The sequence below is a fragment of the Loxodonta africana genome, chromosome X (assembly GCF_030014295.1).
Source record: "Loxodonta africana isolate mLoxAfr1 chromosome X, mLoxAfr1.hap2, whole genome shotgun sequence".
Lineage (NCBI taxonomy): Eukaryota > Metazoa > Chordata > Mammalia > Proboscidea > Elephantidae > Loxodonta > Loxodonta africana.
The window spans coordinates 146,507,430-146,524,937 of record NC_087369.1 but is presented as its reverse complement, the minus strand read 5'-3'; the positions used below and the strand labels follow the sequence as shown (position 1 = coordinate 146,524,937).

Here is a 17,508-nt window from a genome sequence, read left to right as displayed (position 1 = left end):
CCAGAGGAAGCAGGAGGGAAGAGGAGGGAGGAGCCTCAGATATAAGCTGGCACACCAAATCATATGGCATATTGAGTTTGAAAGAGGCATTTTGATATCTCGGAAATAAGAGGTAGAAGTTCGAAAAACTGACACAGTATGTGTTTGATAAATGCTAGCAGTTATTACTATTATTAATCTCTGATGTGAAATTCCACCTGTGACAAGAAGTTTTAATTTGATATTGACCCAAAAAACCAAAACCACTGCCGTCGAGTTGATTCCAACTCATAGCGACCCTATAGGACAGAGTAGAACTGCCCCGTAGAGTTTCCAAGGAGCGCCTAGCGGATTCGAACTGCCGACCTTTTGGTTAGCAGCCGTAGCACTTAACCACTACACCACCAGAGTTTCCAATTTGATAGTAGAGAAGATTTTCTAGGATCCTGAAAAGTAGAAATCAAAGGTTGTATCAAATGGTGACCCATGAGAACTGGTTCCTATGCTGGCTGCTTCTCTTTCCTGAGGCCTGGTACAAGAAAAGTACAAGCTCCATATTACCCTCAACTACGGGATAGGTGCCTCATCATAGAAACGTCTTTATCAAGTGCCCTTTTAGTAAATGTGAAGAGTCTAGACAGACATGAGTGCCCTGTCCTTTGGGGACCTGCACATTCTCAGATAAAGAAGAGAAAGCTAGATAAACTGATCAGCCCTCCTGCTACCATCCCAAAGTCCAGAAGGATGTGTTCGTAATAATCTACATGTAATAAACATTGTGCAAAACTATAGAAAATAGGTATCCCTGCTGTGTACTACTAATCATGAATTCTAAAAGTGCATGCCAGGAGATAGTATATCAGCTTCTGGGTAGCAAGTGGCCTTCTAAAGCCACCTGAAAACGCATCACAACTGTTGTGACGATATATGATAGTTAATATGTATGTGTGTGTGTGTGTGTGCATATTCTATGGCAATTTATACCTTCTAACTATATTTTTAGAACTTTGAGATATAATTCATATACCATATAAGTCACCCATTTAAACTTTACAATTCTGTGATTTTTAGTATATTCGTAGAGTTGTACAAATATTACCACTATCTAATTCTAGAACATCTTCATCAGCTCCACCTACCCCAAAAAAGAGAAAAAACCTCATAGATGTTAGCAGTCATCCCACACAAGCCCTCTCCCCAGCCCCTGGCAACCACTGATCTACGTCCTGTCTCTATAGATTCATCTATTCTGGACATTTCATACAAATGAAATTGCACAACACGTAGCCTTTTGTGTCTGGTTTCATTCATTTTAAATCATGCTTTCAAGGTTCTTCCATGTTGCAGCATATATCAGTACTTCACTCCTTTTTATGGCTGAATAATATTCCATCGCATGGATATACCACAATTTATTTATCCATTCATCAGCTGAAGAACATTTGAGTTGTTTTCACTTTTTAGCTATTATGAATAATGCTGTTATGAACGCTTATGCACAGATTTTTGTGTAAACATATGTTTTAATTTTGCTAGGGGTATTTTTTTTTTTTTGTACCTAGGAGTACGATGGCTGGGTCATATGGTAACTCTACGTGTAACTTTTTGAGGAACTAACAAATTGTTTATCACACCAGTTGTACCATTTTACAGTCCCACCAGCAATGTATGAAGGTTCCAATTTCTCCACATCCTCACGAACACTTGTTACAGTCAATTTTTTTTTTAATTTTAACCATTCTAGTAGGTGTGAAATGGTATCTTATTTTGATTTGTATATCCTGCTGATTTTTTTTAATGATATTGAGAAGGCCTAGTGGCATAGTGTTTAAGAGCTCAGCTGCTAACCAAAAGGTCAGCAGTTCCAATCCACCAGCCACTCCTTGGAAACCCTATGGCGTAGTTCTACTCTGTCCTGTAGGGTCGCTATGAGCTAGAATCAACTCAACTGCAATGGGTACGTGTTAATGATGTTGAGCATCTTTTCATGTGCTCACTGGCCACTTGTATATCTTCTTTGGAGAAAAGTCTATTCAAATCCTTTGCCCATTTTTCAACTGGTTTATTTGTCCCTTTATTGTTGAGTTGTAAGACGTCTTTATATATTCTAGATACAAGTCTCTTATCAGATATAATGTATGCAAATATTTTTTCCATTTTGTAGGCTCTCTTTTCACTTTCTTGGTGATGTCCTTTGAAGCATAAAAATTTTGATGAAGCTCAATTTATCTATTTTTTCTTTATGTTTTTGATATATTTATGAAACCCTTGCCAAATGCCTGTGTTTTCATGTAAGAGTTTCATAGATTTTGAACCTATATTTAGGTCTTTGATCAATTTTTTTTTATTTCATTTTTATTTTTACTGTGCTTTAAGTAAAAGTTTACCAATCAAGTCAGTCTTTCATACAAAAATTTATAGGCATCTTGCTGTATACTCCTAGTTGCTCTCCCGTTAATGAGACAGCACACTCCCTCTCTCCACCCTGTATTCCCTGTGTCCATTCAGCCAGCTTCTGTCCCCCTCTGCCTTCTCATCTCACCTCCTGACAGGAGCTGCCCACATAGTCTCATGTGTCTACTTGAGCCAAGAAGCTCACTCCTCACCAGTATCATTTTCTATCCCATAGTCCAGTCCAATTCCTGTCTGAAGAGTTGGCTTTGGGAATGGTTCCTGTCTTGGGCTAACAGAAGGTCTGGGGACTATGACCTCCGGGGTCCTTCTAGTTTCAGTCAGACCATTAAGTCTGACCTTTTTACAAGAATTTGAGGTTTTCTATCCCACTGCTTTCCTGCTCCGTCAGGGATTCTCTGTTGTATTCCCTGTCAGGGCAGTCATCGGTTATAGCCGGCACCATCTAGTTCTTCTAGTCTCAGGCTGATGTAGTCTCTGATTTATGTGGCCCCTTTCTTTGAGCAATTTTGAGTAATTTTTGTGTATGGTATGAGGTAGGGATTCAACTTTATTTTTTGCATGTAGATATACAGTTGTCCTAACATCATTTGTTGAAAAGAATATTTTTTCCTCCATCAAATTGCCTTGACACCTTTGTTAAAAATCAGTGGACTGTAAATATGAGGTTTTATTTCTTTATCGGTCCCGATAAAGAAGAACAAAGTTGGAGGGCTCGCACTTCCTGATTTCAAAGCTTATTATAAAGCTACAAGAATCAAGACAATGTGATCTTGATACATAGGATAAATATATAGATCAATGGAATAGAACTGAGAGTCAACAGTTCAGGATATTCTGGGTCCCTTGAATTTCCATATGAATTTCAGGATCAGCTTGTCCATTTCTGCCAAAAGAAAGCAGTTGCGATTTTGATAGGGATTTCATTGAATCTGTAGATCAATTTGGGAAGTATTGCCATCTTAACAATACTAAGTCTTTTAATCCATGAACATAGACTGTCTTTCCATTTATTTAAGCCTTTAATTTCTTTCAATGGTGTTTTTTAGTTTTCAGTGTACTAGTGTTGCAATTCCTTTTGCTAAATTTATTCCTAAGTATTTTATTCTTTTTCATGTTTTTGTAAATGGAATTGTTTTCTTAATTTCATTTTCTTTATTCATTGAATTTATCCATATTTATTCATTAATCTTTAATTTTTTTTGCGAAAAATGGCATGATTTTTTTTGAGAAGATATTTTACTCCGTGTCGACCCATGACTATGAGTAAATGTGTGAATATGTATTAAATGATGATCAGTTTGGGTTTTAAATCAATTCTAGTTTTCATCAACAAAATTCAAAAAGATTGTCTACTTCATCTACCATTGGTAATCAGCATACAGAAACTTCTACAAACATAACTACAAACATAACTAGTATTGCACTGTGTCTCACAAGAGACTTAAATTTGGAAACTGGTTTTTGTGAATGATGCTTAATGATCAACAGACAACACCAAAAGAACTGGAAAACTTTAAAGTTTGTTAGGGAATGTAAAAGTTATTACAATGAAATTGAAAGAAATCCTTCTAAAAAGAGAGTTTTGTCTTTTAAATGGTATGTGTTAAAAAAAAAACAGATATACAGAGTCGAAATGCAATTCAAAATAAGCCCTTTAATTAAAGCTAGAATTTTAGCAATGTACATTCATTTCTGTGTAAGAAGACATGCAATACTTAGATAAGTGACTGTATTAGAATCTGAAGTCTTCCAGTGTATGGACACAATTGTTTATACTTCTGAAGCATAAGATAAGTTAATGGGCTTTTCTACACAGTCAGCTATCTATTATCAGTGTCAGTAAGACAAAGGGATTTTATTTATAAACATATTTTATCTACAGTTAATTCCCAAAGGTCTATGTGTATAGATTGTTTCAGTTCTTCCTCTCACCAAACCTTGTACTGAAATGGCAAAATAAGTTATCAGCATTACTATCAACAAAATTAATTAACAGCATTACTGTTTTATTAATTCACCCAAGCAGTGCTTACCAAGTGTTTACTACTTGCAAGGTTCGTTCTTCCTTTTCCGTCTCTTGGCTTATATAACAGATACAAAGAGCATGTGTAACACACAAACTGAAAAATCTGTCCTGGAGAATTTAGAGTTAAATACATATTTTTCTTCTATAGTTCATATAATGAAAATTATAAGAGGCTAATATGATTTTTGAAGGAACACAAAGAAGATGGCACTTAAATCATAAGGTGCGCACTAGGACTAATTCAGCTGAAAGACTACACCAAAGCCATTTGATTATGGTCTTTTGAAGGTTTTGAACATGCTGTAGGATAAAGTGAAAGGCGAATATGCTTTTAAAGCATATTTCTTTTTCATCTCTTCGGCCAACGTTCTCTTCTGCTAAGGCAATGCCTTCTTAGTATAGATACTTTTTATGGAACTTGTAAATGTCTTTAAAAGACTAGTCAGCTTGCTGTTATGTACAACAGTGTGCCCTTAACCTAGTCATTTTTACGTGGAGACCTAGTAGTGGAATCTTATGAATGAAGGTGCGTCAGTATCTTCTACCAGTGTTCCATTGAGACTTGAATAGAATCATTGAATGCAGCATGTCTATAAAAAAAAAAAGTAGAAAAAAATACATGCATATGCCTGGAATATAGCTATTTTACCCCATATTTTATAAGGGAAATATATTAATAATCAGGTTTTTAGTATTTAAGTTGTGTCTGAGTCTAGATACAATGAAGCCTTGGTTTAGTCAATACAGTCACTGTATGCGGTGTCTGTCACCAATTCCAAGCCTCTGCATTTACCTTCCAGGTGGCTTGTGCCATCCTCCAACCTGGTCTATCTGTCACTGGTTTTTCCTGCTCAGCAGTTGATGTCTGTGTTGCAACCCATAAAGAGAGTATTTAGAGTAAACTAAATTGGTGGATATTGGTAAGACTGTAAACTATAGTACTGCACAGTTTGTTACGATCTGTGTCTCTCTGAGCTTCACCATGGATTTGTATACAGAAAAGTGTTCCGTTACTGGAAAATATGTTCTTCCTAGACCCTCTGATAAGCTTCAGTAAAATTAGTGATTAAATGACAATTAAAACATATTACAAGAACTGCACCTTAGCTCTGCATTTTAACTCTGCCACTAACAATTTGCAAAAGATCAGTCAATGTTAAGGTTGGTGAAAACTATTCCACTTACCTATATTAATACAGAATTTCTTTATAAAATTACATTTCATGTTGTTTGTTCTGTATGTAATTTTCTTCTCTTCAGTCCTCCCCCTCTCCAAGCTAAAGTAAGAAAAATGAGGAAATAATAAAGGCACTCTTAATCAGTGTAATGTAATCCATACCTAGTTTTGAGAGATGATAAAATGGAGCAGGCAATTTACTAGTGTGGATTGTTAACAGAGAGACATCTTCCTTTCTGATACATGAAGCTTAAAAAGGTTCATTTCTAAAAACCAAACACGTTGCCATTGAGTCAATTCCGACTCATAGCAACCCTAGAGGACAGAGTAGAGCTGCCCTGTAGGGTTTCTAAGGAGTGGTTGGTTAGTAGCCGAAGGCTTAACCACCGCACCGCCAGGGCTCCTTTAAAAGTTTAAACCCACCAACCCACTGCCGTCGAGTTGATTCCAACAAGGTTAAGGGCTGATAAAGTTTCCACCTGCAAGCCGTGAGAATTTCTTTTCATACCAAATCATTGCAGCTAGCTTGCTTTGCTATGTTTATTTATAGTCCACACCTTCATTCATTTTGTGTCATTTCTGTTCAATAACTTTATCTTAACTAATGTAAGCATTCAAAGGGTAATACCATCTTCTTTTAAAATCATTTTTATGACTGACTTATACACATTAGAAGCACCATAGGTATTTATTAATGCTAAATAACCAGGAAACCCCAACAACACAACTTTTTGAGTTTTTTTCAATTTAGCGAATAACTTTAAAAAATTTTTTTTTGTTGTGCTTTAGGTGAAAGTTTACAGAGCACATTAGGTTCCCATTTGATAGTTTGTACATAAACTGTTCTGTGACATTGGTCGCATTCTCCTTAATATCAGCACTCTCCCAATTTCCACCCTGGATTCTCAGTTTCCTTTTGTTGGGATTTTCTACCCCTTCCTGCCTTCTCATCTTTGCTTTTGGGCAAAAGTTTTCATTTTTTTCTCATATAATTGATTGTTCTAAGTAACACGTTCCTCCTGGGTATTATTGTTTATTTTATGGGCCCATCTATTGTTTGGCTAAAAGGTGGTCTCCAGAAATGGCTTCAAGTCCACGTCAGAAGGGTATCTTAGGGCCATAGTCTCCGGGGTTCCTCCAGACTCTGTCAGACCAGTAAGTCTGATCTTTTTTGTGAATTTGATTTTTTGTCCTACATTTTTCTCCCACTCTGTCCAGGATCCTCTGTTGTGATCCCAATCAAACCAGTAGGTAGTTGTAGCTGGGCACCATCTAGTTCTTCTGGTTTCAGGGTCATGTAGGCTGTGATTCATGTAGTCCTTTAGTCCTTTGTAGTAACTGCTCCCTTGAGTCTTTGGTTTCCTTCACTCTCCTTTCCTTTGGACCAGAAGAGGCTAATATACCTTAAATGGCTCCTCACAAGTTTTTTTTTTAATTTATTGTGCTTTAAGTGAAAGTTTGCAAATCAAGTCAGTCTCTCATACAAAGAGTTATACACACCTTGCTATGTACTCCTAGCTGCTCTCCCCCTAATGAGACAGCACACTCCTCGTCTCCACCCTATATTCCCCGTGTCCATTCAACCAGCTTCTGCCCCCTCTGCCTTCTCATCTCACCTCCAGACAGGAGCTGCTCACATAATGTCATGTGTCTACTTGAGCCAAGAAGCTCACTCCTCACTGTATCATTTTCGGCCTTATAGTTTAGTTCAATCCCTGTCTGGAGAGTTGGCTTCAGAAATGGCTCCAGTCTTGGGCTAAAAGAAGGTCCAGGGACCATGACCTCCGAGGCCCCTTAGTCTCAGTCAGACCGTTAAGTCTGGTCTTTTTACAAGAATTTGAGGTCTGCATCCCACTGTTCTCCTGCTCCATCAGGAATTCTCTAACTGTGTTCCCTGCCAGGGCGGTCATCAGTTGTAGCCAGGCACCATCTAGTTTTTCCAGTCTCAGGCTGATGTAGTCTCTGCTTTATGTGGCCCTTTCTGCCTCTTGGGCTCGTCTTTACCTTATGTCTTTGGCATTCTTCATTCTCCTTTGCTTCAGGTAGGTTGAGACCAATTGATGCATCTTAGATGGCCACTTGCTAGCATTTAAGACCTCAGACACTACTCACCAAAGTAGGATGCAGAATGTTTTCTTAATACATTTTGTTATGCTGGTGGACCTAGATGTCCCTTGAAACCATGGTCCCCAAACCACCTTCCCTGCTACTCTGGACTGGGAAGTGTTCGGTTGTATTCTGGAAACTTCTTTGCTTTGGGTTTAGTCCAGTTGTGCTGACCTCTCCTGTATTGTGTGTTGTCTTTCCCTTCACCTAAAATAGTTCTTGTCTACTATGTAATTAGCAAATGCCCCCTCCCTCCCTCATCACCCTCATAACCATCAAAGAATATTTTCTTCTCTGTTTAAACTTTTTCTTGAGTTCGTATTAATAGTGGTCTCATACAATATTTGTCCTTTTGCAACTGACTAGTTTCACTCAGCATAATGCCTTCTAGATTCCTCCATGTTCTGAGATGTTTCACAGATTCATCATTGTTCTTAATCATTGGGTAGTATTCCATTGTATGAATATGCCATATTTTATTTATCCATTCATCCATTGATGGGCACCTTGGTTGCTTCCATCTTTTTGCTATTGTAAACAGTGCTGCAGTGAACATGGGTGTGCATATATTTGTTTCTTGTGAAGGCTCTTATTTCTCTAGGATATATTCCAAAGAGTGGGATTGGTGCATCGTATGGTAATTCTCTTTCTAGCTTTCAAAGGAAGTGCCACATCGATTTCCAAAGTGTTTGTACCATTTTACATTCCCACCAGCAGTGTATGTAAGTGTTCCAGTCTCTCCACAACCTCTGCAACATTTATTATTTTGTGTTTTTTTGGATTAGTGCCAGCTTTGTTGGGGTGGGATGGTATCTCATTGTAGTTTTGATTTGCATTTCTCTTAATGGCTAACGATTGTGAGCATTTCCTCGTGTATCTGTTAGCCACCTGAATGTCTTCTTCGGTGAAGTGCCTGTTCCTATCCTCTGCCCATTTTCTAAAATTGGATTATTTGTCTTTTTGTAGTTGAGTTTTTGCAGTATCATGTAGATTTTAGAGTTCAGATGCTGATCAGAATTGTCGTAGCTAAAAACTTTTTCCCAGTCTGTAGGTAATCTTTTTACTCTTTTGGTGAAATCTTTGGATGAGCATAGGTGTTTAATTTTTAGGAGCTCCCAGTTATCTAGTTTCTCCTCTTCACAAGCTTTTAAGACCCCAGATGGTACTCACCAAAGTAAGATGTAGAACATTGTCTTTATGAACTATATTGTGCCAACTGACATCGATGTCCCCCGAATCTATGACCCTTCACCTTTGAGCCTAGGAACTGTGTCCTGCAAGGTGTTTGGTTATGTCTAAGAAGCTTCCATGACTATGCCCCTTGTGTGCTCTACTGTCTGTATTAATATACATGCAGCACCTACAATTATGTGTATAGAAATATCCACAACCAAACCTATATCTGCAGGTGGGTATGTGCCCATACACTCCTGCACACCTGTTTAGCATACCTATCTACCTATGTATCCATTTGTAGATTATAGTTTGTTAATACTATTGTTGCTGGGTTGAATAACATTTAAATAGCCTAATTATGCAATACATGGTACTATAAAGTACAGAAGGAAGAGATGATATAACATTTAGTAAAGCATGGATATAATGGTTCATGTCCATCAACTGGTTTTGTCTTGATTTTTGTTAAATGACAGTGTCTGTATTCATTATAGGCTATCGTCAGCACCTTTAAAATATTGTTTGTTGGACCTAGAAAATTTTTACTTGTTTTGTATTTATAATTTTTTCCACAATCAAATGATGCATTTTAAGAAGTTGTAAAAGCACCTAATGAGGATAACACTTAAATAAACTGAACAGTAGTTTAAGAGCACAAGCATCCACACAAATACAGTCTATTAATTGCCTGCTCATAAGACACTTGTCAGCTCGGGGACCTTATGAGTTAAATATATAATCAACCCTTTGAGGACCAAATTGCTCTGTCTCACATGGAAAAAAAGTAACTTTCGGTGAAAAATAAGGTTCTCAGCTGGTCATTTATCATCTCAAAGTGCGTATTTTATTATAAATGTCAATTCCACAAAATTACGTGTCCTAGAATACATAATTATGTCCAAAATTGCATTTGAAATCTATTATTAACAGTTAACAGTGAACATTCTTAAAATAGTTATTACTCTTGGCCTTAACACAAACAGCAATAATAGAGGTATTTCAGGGAGTTAAAAGCTGGGAGGCAATGGCCTCTGAATAAAGCCACTGCAGGTGTGTTTCTTAATGGGCTGTTAATTTTATAGGGGGTGAACACAAAGGACGGAGACCATGTGTGTTTTTAAACTGTGTTTGCTGTGGAGAAGGAGATGATGGCTGAGAAATATAAAGGTGGTGTGAAATGAGGCCAAATTAAACTTCCCTCCTGAGGTGTAACCCTGTTAGCTTAAAATCAAGGCAAATTAATCCTCATCCTTCCTCTTGTTCCCTTCCTTCCCCACCACCCCATAACAAAGGATACCACAGAAATATATATTAAACTAGCAAATCAGAAACAATTAGAAAATATGACAATAAATTAAGATCTGATTGTCCAAACTCAACATCTTCCCTCACAAATGAGTTCCTCCCTGGGTTTCCTGTTATTACTACCCCACCCATTACCCATTGCCCTTGAGGCGATTCCACTCATAGAGTAGAACTGCCCCATAGAGTTTCCAAGGTAGTCGGATTTGAACTGCCAACCTTTTGGTTAGCAACCGTCGCACTTAACCACTTAACCACTATGCCACCAAGGTTTTCGCTACTGGTACTATCTAAAACACCCATACTCACAATTGTGAAGGCAGTTTTCCCTCTGCCTTAGTCCCCACACCTAGTTTCCTCTAGAAATTTGCTTCTCAAAGTGTGGCTGTAGCTCATGTGGCACAGGCATCACTTAGGAACTTGTTAGAAATGCCTAACCTCAGACCTACTGAATCAGAATTTGCATTTTAACAAGACACCCCCTTCTCCACATAATTCTTATGCACATTAAAGGTTGAGAAGCATTGCTGTAGAATCTTCCTTTGCATTGTGTCTCATATCTTTCTCCTTCTTTCCATTCATACTACCATCATTTTTCATTGGAATGTAATTTTTTCCACGTGAGCTGTTTCGGCCCACCCAAAATTCAGATCTCCATGTCATTTCACCTGAATTATTGCCCCTAATTTCAACATCAAGGCAGTGGTTAAGTGCTCAGCTGCTAACCAAAAGGTTGGCAGTTCAAACCCACCAGCTGCTCCACAGGAGAAAGATGTGGCAGTCTGCTTCCGTAAAGATTTACAGCCTTGGAAACCCTGTGGGGCAGTTCTCCTCTGTCCTGTAGGGTGGCTATGAGTCAGGATTGATTCGACCCAAAGGGTAATTCCTATGTTATTCTTCTGTCTCCCTTCTCTAAATCATCCTACCTCTGCCTCAAGAATAGCCTTTTTAGTGTACCCAAACCCCTCTTCTCTTCTTAAAACCTTTAATGGCTTTCCAGCTTCTATTAAATAAACCCTTTTTACTAGCACTCAAAAAAAAAAAAGCACTCAAGGCCTTATAAAATATGATGCTATCTTTTCCCTTGAGCCCTATTTGTGACTGCTCCTGTCTCGTGTATATATGTATATACACTTACACCTTAGCTCAGAGCCCTGGTGACACAGTGCTTCAGAGCGCAGCTGCTAACCAAAAGGTCGGCAGTTGGAATCTACCAGTTGCTCCTTGGAAACCCTGTGGGGCAGTTCTACTGTGTCCTATAGGGTCGCTCTGAGTCGGAATTGACTCAACAGCAACAGGTTGGGGTTTTTTTGTTTTGTTTTTTTTAATACCTTAGTTATGTACTTCCCCTACTCTTTATTTTGGTTGGATACATTCCTTCCAGGTAGAACACCCTACCGAATGTTGTTGCTGTTGCTGCATCCCATCCAGTCAGTTCCAACTCACGGCAACCCCATAGGACAGAGTAGAACTACCCCCATAGGGTTTCCTAGGCTGTAATCTTTACAAAAGGAGCCCTGGTAGGGCAGTGTTTAAGCACTCGGCTGCTAACCGAAAGGTCGGTGGTTCAAACCCACCAGCCAATCCTTGGGAGAAAGATGGGGTAGTCTGCTTTGGTAAAGAGTACCGCCTTGGAAACTCTGTGGGGAAATTCTACTCTGTCCAATGGGATCACTGAGTCAAAATTGACTCTATGGCAAGGGGAGCGGTTCACCAGCTCATTTCTCCCATGGAGCCAATGGTTGGTTTAAACTGCCAACCTTTTGGTTAGCTACTGAGGACTTAACAATTACACCACCACAGCTCCTTCCCAATTAAAAAAAAAAATTTTTTTTAATCCTCTCCCTCCTTTAAGGAGCATCTTCAATGTCACTTCCCCATATAAACCATTTTGGGATTCATTCATTCATTTAATATATATTGATTACATACTATTTGACTGCATTCTTCTAGGTAGTAGGGATAAAGCAATGAGCAAAACAGCCACAGTTCCTGTCCTCATGGAGCTTATATTCTACTAAAGAAAAACAGGAAATAAACAATAAATAAGTAAAATATATTGTATATTAAGTAGTGATAAGTGCTAAGGAGAAAAATAAAGGAGGATAAACAGGATAGATACAGCTGAGGATGAGGAGTATCCTTCAACCAAATACCTTTCCCTTATTTTAATATCCCAAGCACTTATTTTTCTTTACAATGTGTCTATTTGTGTACTTGTCCTTTTTCCCCTGCTGTGTTCAAAGCTCCTTGAGGGTAAGAGCAGCATCTTACTCATCTTCGTATCTCCTGCAGCTCCCACAACAGTGCTCAATAAACAATGGTTAAATAAGTCAAATTGATTGAAATAAATGCAAAAAGCGTTTAAGAAAAGGGAGAGACCAACATAGTGGTTGGTTAGGGAAGACTCCCTGGAAAATATTCGATTTGAGTAAGACTTTGAAAGATGGGTGGGGTGGCGAGGAAGGAACAGCTAAGTAGGTCAAGTTTTGATATATCTGTTCTTGAAAAGCTGAAACTCGTTACTTTATAAATAAAGATTAATATGATGTATAATTCTCTCTATCTTTAAAACCAGTGTTTCAGAAGGGACGTGCAATAGACACCGGAGAGGTTGACATTGGCGCACAGGTCATGCAAACCATTCCACCCGGCTTATTCTGGCGTTTCCAGATAACCATCCACCATCCTATATATCTGAAATTCAATATTTCTTTAGCCAAGGACTCTCTGTTGGGAATTTATGGCAGAAGAAACATTCCGCCTACACACACTCAGGTATTTGGTTTTATAGGTATTTTCTTGAACTCTTTTAGAGGGTGGTGGGATGAACAGTTCATGGTTTGTGACTTGCAACATGTGTGGAAGTAAAGAGTGAGAGCAGGAAACCGTCGTAATGAATAAATTTTCAGAATAATCACACTGAAGGTAAAGAAACACAATGACTTTGAGAACTAAGGAATGGCATTTAGCAGAGCAGATTCAGAAAACAGAGTTTAAGAAACCACTCCTGAAATTTCCAGCTGGAACCATGGGCCTTCCCAGGTCTCTCACTTTACTTAGCTTTGGTTCACATGCCCCCTCATCTGGTTCCATACATTCATTCTTCATTGTTCCAAATGGAGGTTTGCAAATCTACCAGGAATTGGTGGGGAATAAGTCAAAAAGGCAGATTTTCTCTTACATGTAGAAATTTTCCTGGTTATTGTTAATAATAACTCAAGTACGTAAAATAGTCTATGGTTTCGCCCTTCTGTATACCTTAGCTACATTATTTCTCTCATTTCCTTTCCCATATCTCCTCCCTACATAAACCCATTTGGGATTCTCCTACATGAAAGAAGTTTTGAAAGGAGTTATAATCATCCAGGGCGTGCTTGCTTTTCAGCAGATGTGACTGTACTGAAGATCTTTCCTTCCGGACCAGAATAGGCAGGGAATTAGAATGCTGTTCAAATGTGACTCTTAAGAAAATAAATGTTAAAGGAAACATGTGCCATGTGCTTGTCTGCTGACTAGAAAAAAAAAGGGGAGTTCTTTGAATATTTAAATCCATTACCACAAAGGTAGTAAATTATGATGATGTTTCTCAAGGTTTTTACTCTTCATTTGTTTTAAAAACTGTAAAAATGTTTTTAATTTGTAGGGAAGGTCACAGTAACATTTCTGAAAAACATTTTTCAAGTATCTTTTGTCAGATGCTTTAATAAAATATCAGGATTCTCTTGCATAATACTAAATATTAAAATACTAAAAAATAATTTTTTTCTATTTCTTGGTTTATCTTTAAACAATTATTTTGAATACTTCAAAGCTGAAAGGTTTACAGTGATTATAAATATGAGGGCTTTTTTTCAGAATTAGTAATATTCTTCTTGATTTTAAATATACTTAAGAATCAATAATCTCCTCTCCTGCTCTGTCCATCGCTAAAGCAAAGCAGCATGAAATAGGACAATTGAAGTTGAAGATGTTCATCAGTCTAAAAGTAAGAATAATGGCTCATATTTGTGTTTCTATTTATTCCAGTTTGATTTTGTAAAACTAATGGATGGAAAACAACTGGTCAAGCAGGACTCCAAGGGCTCTGATGATACCCAGCACTCCCCTCGGAACCTGATCTTAACCTCATTGCAGGAGACAGGTTTCATAGAGTATATGGACCAAGGGCCGTGGTATCTGGCATTTTACAATGATGGAAAAAAGATGGAGCAAGTATTTGTATTAACTACAGCTATTGGTGAGCTGCCTTGGCTATTATTTTGAATTGACATTATAACTCTAGAAAGACACAATCAGAGATGAAAGTGATACTGGTGTTATTTAAGCTTATTGATCGTTCTGCCTTAAAGTCATTATTCAGGATAGGTCACTATGAGAAAGGCTTATATTGTTGTTGTCACTGATGTTGTTTAAATGCTGATTAAGATTTTTAAAATGCTCCATTATTTGCTACTATTTTAGGACACTTGCCATGCACCTTTTTATAGGCTCCCAATAGGAACAAGAAGGGACTAAGTAAGAGAACCCCTATTGATTCAAGCTCTATCATAAATGGAAAAGCAAATGAATACCTTTTAAAATTGAAAACCTAGCAATTCTTTGGAACAAATGATTCTAGAACCATTAAGGCTTCAAAATACAATAGAACAGTATTTAGAGAAGAGTCTTAAGGATAATAATATGGGTCATTCAAAGCTCTTTCTTTCAGAATTTTTTAGTTTGAAAACCATCAAAATGGCTCTCTTTCAGTGTGCTCAGGGCCTTTTGAAACATGTTCTTTTTAACATAATGCTTACACACACTCTTATTCACTTTCACCCTGGTTAGTCAGAGACATCTTACTCCTTTATCATTTTTTGGTGAATTCATTCCTTATGACCATTTGTATGAATAAAGCTGAGCTCTTTAGCAGCTTTAGAACTCTGAGGTAAACAACTCACAGACACAGTATTTTATTGCATGAATTTTCCTAAAACACATATCTTTTAAAAGAAGGGAAAATATTTTACAGCTGTCAGTTTTCTATACAACTCTCACCACTTTATCCTTTAATTAACCTGTTCAGCCATATGTTTAGGAAGATGTGTTGACTGTTAATAGGTATACCATCTGCTCTTTTATAACAATTATGTTCTATTTTTACTTGATGCTGAAGACCTTCAGTCAGTAGAAAATGGTATTTCAGCCATAAGATTATCAAAAACTTTCCTCTAAAGCAATCACAAAGGCCATAAAAATGCACTGATGATTTTTCCCCCCCTGGAGAATAACTCTGCCGATCTTACATCTTCAAAAGACAAAACACTTGTTCATAAATGAGAAAAAAGAAAAACCTATTCTAAGTCTTGTCACTGTTTTACCGCTGTTACAAGCTCAGTGAGACAGGCTCAATGGATGGACCTTTCCTGATATTTTTCTATCAAGGCCCAGTTTTGATAATGCAAATGCCAACGAGTTATAAGATGTTGAATTTTCTCCTATGAAATCAGAGAAATTAGAAGATCTGAAATATCCGTGAAGAAGATTTTATCGCTTTCTGTTATCCTTACCCCTAATAAGCCGAAGTTAAAACACTAACCAAGACATTAACCTTTCAAAAATCAAATAGACCCAGAAACATGCTTGGAGATTTTGCCTGTTCCTTCCTTTCTCCCAAAAAAGAACCTTTGAGATCCAATTCCTATCATCCAGAGATCAAGCTGTCAGTTTTATACGCAACAACATATTTGCTTTTTCCTGACTCAAGTCAGTTTCTTTAGTATTCTGTTATCTTTTTAAGATTAGGAGCAGTAGAAACATTTCTCCTCCAATTCCACTTAAAGAGAATCCAAGTAAATTTCAAATAATGAAAAGGTATATAAGTCATTTACTCTTTAAATTCTCCTCATTATTTTTTTGTTTGCTTTTATACTTTATCTTAATCATAGTAAAAAGAGGCTGATATATTTGATTAAACAAAGTGAGGTGTATGTGAATTTAACTCTTCTAAGTGCTGTTCATTCATCTATTTCATGATAATGTTAGAATCGGTTGATTGAATTTAACTATATTTGGTCTCCTAATAAGGATCAAGACAGTATTAATAACTAACATTTATTAAGTTATTTATGGGACCTGGCCTATATTAATACAGGTATTATTTTCTCGTAGGGTAGGCAGAATTGTCAATATCCTCAAATGTAAGCTAGCCTCCTTTGTAACATGATAATATATACCATTTATGGAGTACCACTCTGCCCCAGGCTGTGTACTAAAAAAAAAAAATGTACTAGCTGCTTTATATTCAGTTATCTTGTTTCATTCTCATTGCAACACTGATAGCGTAGATATAGTGATACTTCTATTGCAAGTAAGGAAATGGAGGCTTGTAAAGGGCAAGTAATTTGGCAAGAACTCACAGCCAGCAACTGGCAACATTGAGATTGGAGAGCCAGTATGTCTGATTCCAAAGCTCATGCCTTTTAGACCATACTGATTTCATAAGATTGTCTATTACATTTAGTTTCTCCCATGAGAAAAGCTTCTGCCAGAAGAAAAATCTGTCATCAGTGCAGATGCAGATACCAAGGGGCTTTTGACTCTAGCATGAGAGCAGGTTTTAAGCATAGAACTTCAAAATGATAACTCTAATGAACTGGAGTCTAGGAAGTGGTTCTAAAGTAAGATTAAAACGCTAGGAGGCAAAGTTTACTGGAGGCCAACATAAATAGAAAAGCACATTCTTTTTCATCGCTAGTTGTTTATGTGTTTCTGCTGCAACCGTCTTCCTCCCAGGAGTCCCTAGGCTGTCTCAGTGTCTCTTTGATACCCAGTGGAGATGGCAGCTTCCAGAACTCCTATATTGGCTTCTCTTCTCATTTGCATTGCCGGTGTTAAGCTCTGTGTAGCAGTGTGGGCCCAGGGACAGCTCTTGGATAAGTCAATAAGATGTAGGGATTTTTATTTGTTTTGATAGCAAACTTTATTAAACATTTTTCCAGAATAACTACATTCCCACAAGGCTGCTCCCATAAAGTTGTCAATAGGATCTGGTATGAAACTCAATTCAAATATATTTACCTTTGAAAGCTTTTTCCATGACCTCCTATCACCCATGCAGGGCAGGTGAAACCCAGAGGTAGGTTCAAGCACTGCCGCTACTGCTTGACACTGGTCAGCTAGGGAAGTAGAAAATAGAAGAAATAGTTGTTCCATCTCTAAATGATGAAAAGTTAACTCCTCGGGCCTTTTCATAATTACCTTTTAAGAAGAATCATGATTTTTGGAAAATAACTCACGTTTTAATGGGTTAAAAATAGTAGTCTCTGTGCCAAATACTGCATTC

At 37.5% G+C, this 17,508-nt stretch overlaps 1 protein-coding gene across 7 annotated transcripts in view; it reads left to right on the top strand.

Annotated features, from left to right (window-relative positions):
• The window catches only part of TENM1 (teneurin transmembrane protein 1), a 618,409-nt gene that overhangs the window by 309,984 nt on the left and 290,917 nt on the right, over positions 1-17,508 (top strand). For 3 of the 7 annotated variants that reach the window (XM_010594654.3, XM_003414757.3, XM_003414758.4), the window contains exons 7-8: positions 12,760-12,959; positions 14,211-14,421. In XM_010594654.3, coding sequence (XP_010592956.1) covers positions 12,760-12,959; positions 14,211-14,421 — 411 coding nt within the window. The remainder of the gene's footprint in view (positions 1-12,759; positions 12,960-14,210; positions 14,422-17,508) is intronic. The other 4 variants (XM_064277561.1, XM_064277560.1, XM_064277562.1 and 1 more) reach the window with 2 other exon arrangements.